At 37.6% G+C, this 11,905-nt stretch overlaps 3 protein-coding genes across 4 annotated transcripts; all 3 read left to right on the forward strand.

The window, feature by feature from the left end:
• Positions 1 to 1,243: 1,243 nt before the first annotated feature.
• LOC131369023 (septin-5-like) lies at positions 1,244 to 3,373 on the forward strand. Its single transcript, XM_058415396.1, has 5 exons — positions 1,244 to 1,290; positions 1,406 to 1,422; positions 1,500 to 1,751; positions 1,907 to 2,003; positions 3,003 to 3,373. The coding sequence occupies exons 3-5, from the start codon at positions 1,644 to 1,646 to the stop codon at positions 3,185 to 3,187; spliced, it is 390 nt and encodes a 129-aa protein (XP_058271379.1). The 5' UTR covers positions 1,244 to 1,290; positions 1,406 to 1,422; positions 1,500 to 1,643; the 3' UTR covers positions 3,188 to 3,373.
• LOC131369022 (septin-4-like) lies at positions 2,823 to 6,065 on the forward strand. Of its 2 annotated transcripts, XM_058415395.1 has the most exons (6): positions 2,823 to 3,089; positions 4,238 to 4,355; positions 4,440 to 4,541; positions 4,692 to 4,788; positions 5,444 to 5,595; positions 5,681 to 6,065. In XM_058415395.1, the coding sequence occupies exons 2-5, from the start codon at positions 4,263 to 4,265 to the stop codon at positions 5,575 to 5,577; spliced, it is 426 nt and encodes a 141-aa protein (XP_058271378.1). In that variant the 5' UTR covers positions 2,823 to 3,089; positions 4,238 to 4,262; the 3' UTR covers positions 5,578 to 5,595; positions 5,681 to 6,065. The 2 variants fall into 2 exon arrangements, with proteins under 2 accessions (XP_058271378.1, XP_058271377.1); XM_058415394.1 differs by lacking the exon at positions 2,823 to 3,089 and having other exon boundaries at positions 3,507 to 4,355.
• A 1,878-nt stretch (positions 6,066 to 7,943) lies between these two features.
• septin4a (septin 4a) lies at positions 7,944 to 11,513 on the forward strand. The gene is made up of 9 exons (XM_058415392.1): positions 7,944 to 8,139; positions 8,219 to 8,315; positions 8,401 to 8,487; positions 8,622 to 8,745; positions 9,211 to 9,345; positions 9,449 to 9,566; positions 9,650 to 9,751; positions 9,910 to 10,006; positions 11,031 to 11,513. Exons 1-9 carry the CDS (start codon positions 7,990 to 7,992, stop codon positions 11,237 to 11,239), a joined length of 1,119 nt encoding a protein of 372 aa, XP_058271375.1. The 5' UTR covers positions 7,944 to 7,989; the 3' UTR covers positions 11,240 to 11,513.
• The last annotated feature ends 392 nt before the right edge of the window (positions 11,514 to 11,905 follow it).

Genomic DNA, 11,905 nt, shown 5'->3' on the forward strand with positions numbered 1-11,905 from the left:
AAACTGACTGAAGTAGCTAGTCATATATGTGAATCTGTAGTATTTAACTAGCTATAATCTTAGTGTTAATGCAGGGAGTGTGCTTCTGTTTGGCGTCTATTAGAAATGGTTTAAAAGCAAATGTCAGTGAGAATCCAGACAAAAAGGTCAAATCTGTACTGAAATATGACTGCCTGATTGCAGGGCTATTTGGAATAAATCTGTAGTTGCTTGATTACTAAATATTGCTTATTGTCCTATCCTCAAAAGGATACTATTACCAGGTCTTTTTCCTAATAGTCCATAAAACAGTGCAAACTTGCATAAATGTATTTTACCGATTTTGTTTCTATTTACAAGACTATGCACTTAAATATTGAATATTAAACAAGTGATGCGTTTTCACGAGGGGGAAAAAGGTCAATCCTTTTGTCTCAGATCAGTGCCAGTACGAGTCGGTTCATTAGGATTCGAAACGGGATGTCCTAAAAATAATTCACTAATTCAGACTTCATCGCTAAACTCTAAACATGATGACTCTAAACAACTGAACAAGCAAATAAATAAAAATAATCATAATAAAAACATCTTTAAAGTCTAGCTCACATATGAGAGTCGGTTCTCATCGTTAGCTAAAAGAGTCGGTTCATAGAGCCGATTCATTAACGAACGACACGCCACTATTGATAATGCATTTAAAAACAATGTCGGTACAAATAAATCTTACATTAACTAAATAAATAAATAAATTGGTGTACACTTAGAATAAGTTTAGCTTCATTCTGATATGGTTATGGGGGAAATAAAAAGCTAATTACGATGAATCTTGCCACAAAATCACTCACGCGCAAGAACTCGATTCAAATCACAATTAACGTATAAATACCTCAGAAAGTTTAGCCCAACGGAATCACTGGACAAAGCTAACTATAAAGCTAGTATGCTAATATGGACCCAATAGATAGCAAATGTGAGTAGCTAATTAGGACCGAAGTCTATTTTTAAGACGGTTATTAGTGTATTTAACATTTAAATGTAATTTAGTAGCGACTATCTTTTGTCGTTCCTACAGCTCGATATACGAGAAGCTAAATAGTTAAAGAGCGTCCGTATTGCTAAATAGCATTTAAACACCTAGCAACGCTAGCAAAACCTTGTCCTTACCTTACCATCATATTTATATTTATTTATTTATAGATAATTTATTTTATAATCATTGTAAGAGAGCATTTTCTTGTGATTTACTGCTTTATTTTTTAGACATACAGGACGAAGAGGAACCTCTTGAAGGTTGCAGCTACCTGCTGGCAGGTGGTCCAAGAATATTAAAATGAAAATCTTAATAAACATACCCATTATGCCCATGATTTTAAGTTCATACTCCTAAAGAGCTCATTAGGTCCGTGTCATTTTTATCCCTCTATAGATGCAGGGACGTTCTTGGTGAGTTTAGAGGAATTCTCACACCCATACACATTATATTATCAGCTTCACCTATACACTAAATACTTTTATTCCAGCATACCAGCTCTCTATTACAAGACAGGAGTGAAAGTGAATTAGAACGCAGCATCGGAGATTCTTCAGATGATACCAAACCGGACACAGAAAGCGACTTGGAGACCCGCTCCAAGGGCATACTTCGTTATTCATCCCCCTTACCTATGCACAAGTGGGTCCATCAGGTGGATCCGAATGATGACAGCACTATTCCACTGTTATACAATCCAAGTAGTTCTTGTGAATGCTCCAGTCCATGTAAACCCTCAGAGGTATCAGTACTCAAAAAACAAAAAAACATGAGGGTCAGATTTTTCTTTTTAAAAAAAAAAACTGTAGAAAAATAACAACAAATTTTAACTTCCAGATCTTTCTGGCAATATTTTTAAGCTTGTAAGTTCTTCATCTCTGTGTTCTGTTCCCCAAGAACCAAGGGGAGGAGTATGTCGGTTTTGATATGCTGCTGTGCCAAGTCCAACGAAAAGCAGTGAAAAAGGGATTTGAGTTCACACTGATGGTAGTAGGTGAGATTAAATGAAAATATTTTACTATGTACTAATAAATTTGCGGTACCTCATAGCTTTAGGGTCTCTAATTTGATCCTGAGATCAGGAGTTTCCCCATGTCTGCATGAGTTTCCTCTGGGTCCATCTGCTGAAAACAGAAAAACTTTCTTAGAATTGCTCTTGGGTTTCTGCTTCTTTTGTAACACCCATTATAGAGTTATGTTACAAGCTGGCATTTTTAAGAGCTCCTGAAGATGTACATCAATTCCTGCTGCTGAAGAACGGCTTCAAATGATACATTCACTATTATAGGAACACCCGTACACCTGTTTGACCTGCAGCATAGGTCATAAATTCACGTAAGAAAATGGTTTTGACAGTCTCTGTATAGAATGGTGTGAAAATCAACAAAGAACATTCAGTGAGCTACATTTCTGCAGGTGGAAATACCTCATGATAGAGGCCAGATGAGATTGGCCAAAGTCTATGGTAACTAAAATTTCTAGTATATTCAACTACAGTGGGCAGAAAAGCATCTCAATATGCAAAATTTTGAGATAGGATTGTGAGGCAGATGGACTTTAAAAGCAGAAGAAAAAATCAGGTTCTACTTAAGACTGAAATCTGAGGATACAGAATCACCAAAACTGGACAGGTGACCAGGATAAAGTAGTTAGTAAAGATGAATGTACTAGCAATTTTTTTCAGTGCTGTTTTATCACCACCACAAATCACAACAAACCCAACATTCTCATTTCTCACTATTGAGCCTCAGGTAATATAGCATTACTATAAAAAATAAGTTTCAGTATGTGCAACTTGGTTTACTTCGGAAAAATGAGCGCTATACAAGCGTACTCATTAAAATTAGCCATTTGTAGAGGCTAGTGCATTAGTAACATGATGGATGGCTCTCATTGCACACGATTACATTTAAAGATCCCAATTACATCGTTAAATGATTTTTATATATCCGTATATGTAAAACCATAGTGAGTTTATATTTCATGGTTGCAGGCGAGTCTGGTTTGGGCAAGTCCACTCTTATCAACAGCCTCTTTCTCACAGATCTGTACAAGGACCGGACTCTTTATGATGCTCAAGGTGAGGTTAATCCAAATGTTAATTTGTGTGTAAGTTTGCTGCAGCTTCAAAAGACTGATCAGAAAGGTATTTTGTCTGTGCACAGAAAGGATAAATAAGACTTTAACAATTACCAAGAAGAGAGTAGAAGTTGTTGAAAAGGGAGTTAAGCTACACCTCAACATTGTGGATACTCCAGGTTTTGGAGATGCTCTCGACAACACTAACAGGTAGTTTAGAAGTTAACTCCCAAGCACTAAAGAGCAACTATGTACAACTGTATGAAGTAGAGTGATGTTTTACCTCTATTAAACCACTTAGGAAAAACGTGCATTAGGAACAGAGAAGCTTTTGCGAATGCTGTTTATTTTAAAAATGGAAAGAAATGTGCATAAATTTAACTGTTAATCTTACCTTTACGAAAAGACACATAAATATAGGATAGAAACATAACTTAAAGTTGTGTGGTTGTGCCCTTAGCTGGAAAGCTGTGGTAGATTATATTGACCACCAGTTTGAGAAGTACCGAAAGGCAGAGATCCATCTAAACCGTAAGAACATTCAGGACAGTCGGGTGCATTGCTGTCTGTATTTCATCTCGCCTAGTGGACACGGGTAATAATCATGTGTTTTTTTTTCCTTAATGGCCACTGTGTAATATATTAATACTTTAGATATAAGATTAATTACAGATGTAATAGAAACAACGTCAGCTCTAAGTAATGACATTTGCCATAACAACATCTACTTGTGCAATTATCTTGACTCAATTAGCGTAATACAGCATATGATTTAACAGCATTGACTTGTTACCTGTCAGAAAAACATAACCTATATGACTGATAAATGAATGTCAATTCATAACCTATATGACTCACACATTTTTGATTTGATCATGTTCATTCAGTGAAACAAGGGAAGCCCAATACTTTTGACACCGCAACCCAACTGAATCCAGCAATGTTTGGTATTTTTGGTCATTTTTAGGGTAGTGTGAACTCACCTGTGTAAATGAGCATCCTATCAGCAACAGCACTGACCTTTTTTCCCAGACATACCCATAGAACCCATTCTATCCATCCTCATGCGCATAGACACTACTGTACTTGTTTGTCACCATGATTAGAGGAGAATATTAATATGCTCTTGCTGTTCGTCTGTTGTGGCAGCCTCAGACTGGTTGATGTAGAGTTCATGAAGGCACTCCATAAGAAGGTCAACATAGTGCCTGTGCTGGCTAAAGCAGACACCCTCACTCGCTCAGAGACCCATTATATGAAAACCAGGGTGAGAGAAATGTCACATTCCTCTTAGCATATGCTAGGATGTGCTTTAATGATTAATAGTACACTATGCCTTTTGTCCCTTCAGATTTTGGATGAGATTGATAGACACAGGATCAAAATCTTTGACTTCCCTGAATGTGACTCAGATGATGATGAACTCCTAAGAAAGCACAACTTTTACCTAAAGGTGATAAGATACTAAAATTCTTTTTGTAGGTTTCAGGGGAACCCCTTTATTGCATACATGCATTGTAATTGTACATCTTGTGCATTGTAATGGACATATGATGCTCCCAGAAGTCATATATTGTTTCTAAATTTCATTGTGCTGTTTCAGAGGAGCATGCCATTCGCAGTAATTGGGAGCAACACAACAGTCAAGAGAAATGACCGGAAAGTTCGAGCTCGTATTTATCCATGGGGTACTGTAGAAGGTATGTGGTACTAGATCGATGAATTAGCTTTGTTATTATGTGTAAATCCCCATTTAGGGTGCATTAACACCAATTTAATCCGTTTGTGGAGTCTGATGCAAAAGAATTTGATGCATTTGCTGAGTTTGCTGTTTTTTGGATTGGATTCATAGTGCACATAATTGAACAAAACAAAACAAAATGTGAAAAGAATAATCAAATAAATCAACAGATGATTATACAAACAACTAGTTAAAATATTTTGTGCATCAGTGTGACCACTTTAGCACCTTGTTCTTATCATAATACATGACTTGTTTGGGTCACTTCCTGTAACTGGGACAATTCAGGGCTGAGTCGCTTTCTCATTGTCGAACTACATGAGAGGTCCCTTTGGAACCGGACCAAGTCCATCTCGCTCATATGGTCACGGCCAGTTATTTTGGTCCGCATCTGCATGTGATTTCTGTGTTCCCAACTGTTTATATGAACCTCACATCAGTGGAAATACACCAGGGTTTGTTTGAAACAGAATAAACATCAAATAAATCACATTTAAATGAATGCTGAATGAATTCTGAAATTCTGTAATTAGTATTTTAAATATCTCTCACAGTACAGTTTCTTTCTCAAATGAATTGTTTTTCCTCATGTTTGACCTCATGTCTTTTCGCAGTGGAGAACCCCGCTCACTGTGACTTTCTGCTCCTAAGGAGCATGCTGATACATACACACATGCAGGACCTGAAAGACTTGACTGAGGACACATTGTATGAGAACTACCGTACTCAGATCTTGTGCCAGAACTAAGACCCTGCTGATAATCTGGTAGGAAACAACACCCTCACAAGCTGCTTTCAGCTTTTATTTCAATATAAAAAAAGATTTATGTAGATATTTTATGTCCATTTAGGATTGTGTTTGAAGGAGGATATTGGAGGAATATGCACCGCTGGGAATATTGCAAGATGGAATAAAATGTTTTGAAATGTTTTGAATTGTACATTTTTGAGTTTATGCTAAACATACTCGAAGATGCCCAATGATATTATAATAAACATTATACTGATTATTGTTTGTGTTATCGCTTCACATAAACAGCAGAAGCGCATATTCCTGTTACTGAACGTTATAATACTCTGACACTGGAGACTCCTTACGTAAATGTTTTCTAACAGAAAGATTTGCAGTATGTCCACATGAATGAGTTGTTGCTATAAAAATAATACTGTATTAGAGCGAGTGCATTGATATGAACCTTTAAATGGCTTTAAACCAATAAATTTTTCATGTTGTGACTCGTATTGCTGTCAAAACTGCAGTTATAGCAAATGAATCAACACCTTTTCACCTGTCAGTTTTGAGAATTCAGCACTGCTGTGGTATAAAGTATCATCTGAGATTGATTCTGTAAAACTTTGTGATGAATGATGACTCGGTAATGGATTTGAGCATCGAAATCCCCAGGGTGGATCCAGTACCCGCAGCATCACATAAGTGAACACTGGCAGCGCTTAATTAACACAAAGATTAACTGCATTTTGCCATGTATAAGACGTGAAAACCGTACAGAACATCTCAGAAGGTCATTTAATCCCCGCTGAGAGCGAGCACACTAAAGAAGACAGAGGCACAGACAAGCACAAAGAAGACGGGCAACGCATTTGGGCTCTGTTAGATTTTCAGGACAGATGGATTACCCAAGACGTAGCACGGATCGCTTCATCAGGGCAATGTTCAAACAGCATGGTGAGAAATATTAAATGATCAATTTTATTCATTTTTCATGTCTTTTGAAGGGTTAATGTTTATTCATGAAAGATTCTACACAATTACCTATCGTAATTCAAATTCCAGTTTTATTTGTCACATCATTGTAATCGATATTCAATTACCAAGCAATCACTTAAACATGATTCTAGCAGTGAAAAAATGATAAATGTAGTAAATAAACAGTATATAAAAGTCACTCAAAGAATTATAGTGCTTTTGTGCTCAAATGATTGTACTGTCCCTCTTTTTCCATGCTTACACATGCACTTGGTCTAGAACCCGAGGTATGTAAGCTGTGCATTAAGTTTAAAAAAGAAATTTTCATTTCTTTTGCCCTAGATGTGAAGAAATAAAAAGAGCCTGCCTCCTGCAACCTGTCTCCAATGTCTTAGTGCAGCTCAGGAAATTAGTGCGAGGATTAAATCCTGCTAAAGCGGCTGCTCACTAATCAGAAGTGACAGAATGAATACACACTGCTTAAGAGCTAAGGGTAGTAACATGCTGCATTTTCAGGGCAAATGGGATTTTGAAGAGCAGCCTGTGAAAGGGAACCACTTTTAGTTTTGCTATTTAATATACTTCTAGTGCATTTATCCACTTCAAATTTACACACAGCACCTTTTAACTATGTAATTATGAGCAAACAATATGTATTCATAAGGATAAACGTAGATATATCTTAAAAACAACGGGGATCGTCGTTCTGTTTTTGTTTTGTCTGACCAGAGTGTACTGTTCCAGCAGAGTTGTGATTTATCTGAATGTTCGGGTGCATATTTTTAGCATTGGAGATGATTACGGTGCTGATCATTGCTAATTGCTCACTGTATTGAAATTGTTGTTCCTGCTGCTTTCAGGTCATCCTGCAAGTCTTCTCCAGTCTCTGCTGGCTTAAGTGAAATAACCAAAATAAAAGAATATGTCTTTCCCCATTACAGAACCTGAACAGCATCTTAAACTCATATTCAGATTTAAACAAGAGATATAACAATAAATAAATTACAAAAAAAAAAAAAAAAATTAAGCATGTTTAAGAAGCAATAACAAAACAATACATATAACAAACAATACAAACAATACAATAATTTCTAATAAGGCTGAAGACATGGCTGTAGATCTGGAATTGTTCTCTATGTGCTCCTTTCTAATCGTTTTTAAAGGGAAAATACTTTTATAGATGTTACAAGCTTATTTTTTTTTATTAGAAAGTGGACTGAAAATAGAATTACACTCAAAAATATGAACGTCCTTAATCTCAATAAACTTTCTGTGTGCATGGATCAGTTGTCCAGTTTATCTTTAGAGGATCCTGAGGACACAGAGCCGGTGTATACCATGAGAGCTCTGCCCCCCAGAACAGGACACACGTTTCCTAGTCGCGAGACACATGAGATGGACAGGGACCCGGATGGCAGAACCCGTCCTCACACCCCTGGCACTCCGACTTTCATGCGTCAAAGGGGAAGAAACCTGCAGGGCTCAGAACCAGACCTGTTGCATCGCTGTCACTTCACTTCCCACAGCTCTCTAGAGCCTCCGCTTAGTCCTTCACGATCTAAGAGCCCCTGGAGTAAACTAGATCCTTATGATTCTCCTGAGGTAATGTCTTCAAGAGAGTTTTACGTCAACCTTCTAATTTGTTTGTTCATTTGTAATTATTCTTTGTAATTATTTTAAGGATCAAGATAAGGAATATGTTGGATTTGCAACACTTCCCAACCAAGTACACAGAAAATCTGTGAAAAAAGGCTTTGCCTTTACGCTGATGGTAGCCGGTGAGTTCACGGAAGAAAGATCACAGTTCAGAAGATATTTTATTAACATGTACTTCTTTGTAATTGTTTTACAAAATCTCTCTAGGGGAGTCTGGTTTAGGAAAGTCCACGTTGGTCAAAAGTCTTTTCCTAACAGATGTCTACAAGGACAGGACACTGCTAAATGCTGAAGGTAAGTCAGAAAGGTTTCATATATAAAAATACCGAGCAATATTTCTTTGGGTAATAAAAAATTAAAATGGATTTAAAATTGACTCCTAATTAAGAATTGTGAAACATGTGCCGGTTTGTTTTCCCTGTGTACAGAAAGGATCAGCAAAACGGTGGAAATCACCAAACATACCGTTGGCATTGAGGAGAAAGGTGTGAAACTCAAGCTCACCATTGTGGACACACCAGGCTTTGGAGATGCTGTCAACAACACTGAGAGGTAATGATACACTATACAGCCCAAGGTTTGTGGACACCTGACCTTCACATCCAAACTGTTGCCACAAAGTTGGAAGCACACACGTGTATAGGATGCCTTCGATTTCTGTAGCAATGCCCCTGTACACAAAGTGAGCTCCATGAACACATGGTGTGGTTGGAGAGGAAGTGTCCTGCACAGAGCCCAAGACTCAACTCCACATAACACCTTTGATGTAAAAAGGAATACTGACTGCACCTCAGACCTCCATCAGTGTCTGAACTCACTAATGCTTTTGTGGCTGAATGAACACAAATCCCCACAACCACGCTCCAACATCTAGCGGACAGTCTTCCTAGAATAATGGAGAATGTTGTAACTGTAAACGAACACCAAATCTGGAATGGGATGCTCAGAAAGCATATAATGGTCATGTGTCCACAGGACATAGCCATAGTTTTTTTAACGTCTTTATACTCTTGACAGCTGGAAGCCAGTTGTAGATTTTATCGACCATCAGTTTGAGCAGTACTTCAGGGACGAGAGTGGTTTGAACCGCAAGAACATTCAGGACAACCGAGTGCATTGCTGTCTCTATTTCATCTCACCATATGGCCATGGGTAAAAAAAAAAAAAAAACCTAAGCAAAATTTATTGTATTAAGAATTTGTTACATAATTATTAAACTCATTATATTATCTATTTATTATAACTGTGTCTCCAGCCTCAGGCCGGTCGACTTAGAGTTTATGAGTGCTCTACATGAGAAGGTCAACCTAGTGCCTGTGCTGGGTAAAGCAGACTGCCTCACACCACTGGAACTGGCACGGAAGAAAAAAAAGGTGCTCATGTCACCATCTTGCTTTTATGTCACAAGAGTGTGTAGGTTTATGACAGCGTGGCTTTAATGTCCTGCTTCATCCAGATCCGAGAGGAGATCGAGAGGTTCGGGATCAACATCTACCAGTTCCCTGAGTGCGATTCGGACGAGGACGATGATGTTAAAATCAGAGATCAAGACCTGAAAGTGAGCAAAGTATTCATACTTTTTTTAACGTCATGTGCCAAAATTGTTACATATTGAGTCAATTCAAGGCCACCATTAAGGCTTTGTATTCTTTCTCTTCTGTTGTTTGTCATTAATTTGAGGTCTGAATGGTCTATTATGTGCTCTGTTCTCTGAAGGATAGTATTCCCTTTGCTGTGGTCAGCAGTAACATTCTTGTTGAAATCAAAGGCAGGAGAGTCCGAGGCCGTGCGTATCCTTGGGGTGTGGTCGAAGGTATTATATAGCCCTGCAGATTTCACATTTCTTTTTATTTCTAATACTTTGCATAACTGACTAGGCCTGTCCAGAGCATGGAGGTTTGACTTGACATGAACAGTAGCTTAACTTCTAGAAAATAAATGAGGTTACACCACAATAAATAATGTACTATAGCAATAAATCAGATGTTTGGATTCCTACATGCCATTGTTTTGATAGTATCAGTGTACACAGGAACTGTTGGACAGTATGTTGAACAGTCCACATAACAAGATAAAATTTTTGATGGGGACGTTTTTGTGGGCTTTGCATTTTTGGGAAGAGTCTCACGTGTCAGTGCTTTGCAACAATTAGAAGCAAACGACAGAGAACTTTGTGGTTTCTCTGTAATATCTTGCATTATTAACCCCTAAAAAGAAAGAGAAAAAAAGAGGCTGGTGAGGAAATCATTGTTTAGTAGGCGACAACAGGAACTAATGTTTTACAGTTGGCCCACAACTTTAAAGAGGATTCTAAATGAATCGGAGGGTGTGATGTGTTGTTTTATGTAATTGTTGGCAAATTGCAGTCGATTAATAAAAAATGTAGGGCATAAATAATCAGCTTCATTGTGGTAGCATGTATCACACCCCTCTATTATTGATTACTTTCCTATACCAGCACACTCCATTGTGTTTTATATTTAATTTAATGCACTAAACCTGGTCATCAATCAATTTTCTCACTCAATATTACTGTTACATGCCAAAATAGAATTAAAAATAGTTGAAATACTGTAGAATTTAACAGATTTAGTAATCTGTTAAACATCTATAACAGATCGGTATTGAATCAACAGTAACTGCAGTCACATTAAACAATCCTATTCAGTTGGAATAATAAAAAAAATAATAATCTGTTCCACAGAATATTTGTCAGTTTGAGCAGGACAATTAAGAGAGAAAGCTTTCTTTACAAACTGCTAAAGCTCCAAATGTTTATTGCCTAATGATCCCATACACAGTGCACTACATAATATTGCTGATATGTATGTTTTCAGTGGAAAACCCCGCCCACTCGGACTTCCTGAAGCTTAGGAACATGCTGGTTCGCACCCACATGCAGGACCTAAAGGACGTGACGCAGGAAACCCATTATGAGAACTACCGCTCTGAGTGCATCCGGAACATGACACTAATGGTGGTCAGAGAGAGAAAACGCAGGTCTGCACACAGCACACAGGGGGTCACTTTGGGAGTCTCACGCTAAAGATCTAGCTTCCTAACACGAGGATGTCTGGCGCCTGGAAAACTTTATTTGGGAATGCAGCATGATGGTAGTTAAAGGTTAAAGGTTGCGATCTGATTGGCTAGTAATGCTTCCATGTGTGATCATTTCCGTACACCTCTTTCCACCAGGAACACAAACTATTAAACCCAGTGACTTGGTGAGCCTTTCAGAACAAGAGTCACTGAATCAAACATGATTCATGTTTAAAAAGATGTTTGTTTGAAACAGAGATGAGAAAATACCAAAATGACTAGTTCACAAAACTTGCCATGCCTGGCTACTTCATCCCTTAAATAAGTCTTTGTAAACACATCCATTCTTATAATATCTGTCCTTTTCACGATTTATTTCCTTTACAGAGTAAAGTGAAATTTTGTAAATCTTCTATAGCACCACAATGAATTATAGTAAAATTACTGTCCATCAAGGAGAGTTAAATCCATAGCCATTTTTTGTGTATGCCAGCAATAATGTGTTATCCAGAATTCAAGGGTATAAGGTTTCTAGAAAGATCCACAGATGTTTATAGCACAACAAATGCAAATAAACCCATTCAATGCACGTATTATTATTCTCAGGTTGATTTTTCTTGTGGACAGAACTTTTTTCTTTCTCTACTCATGGCAGTCTGTGTAAATATCTGAG

This window comes from Hemibagrus wyckioides, linkage group LG18 (assembly GCF_019097595.1).
Source record: "Hemibagrus wyckioides isolate EC202008001 linkage group LG18, SWU_Hwy_1.0, whole genome shotgun sequence".
NCBI classification, from domain to species: Eukaryota; Metazoa; Chordata; class Actinopteri; order Siluriformes; family Bagridae; genus Hemibagrus; species Hemibagrus wyckioides.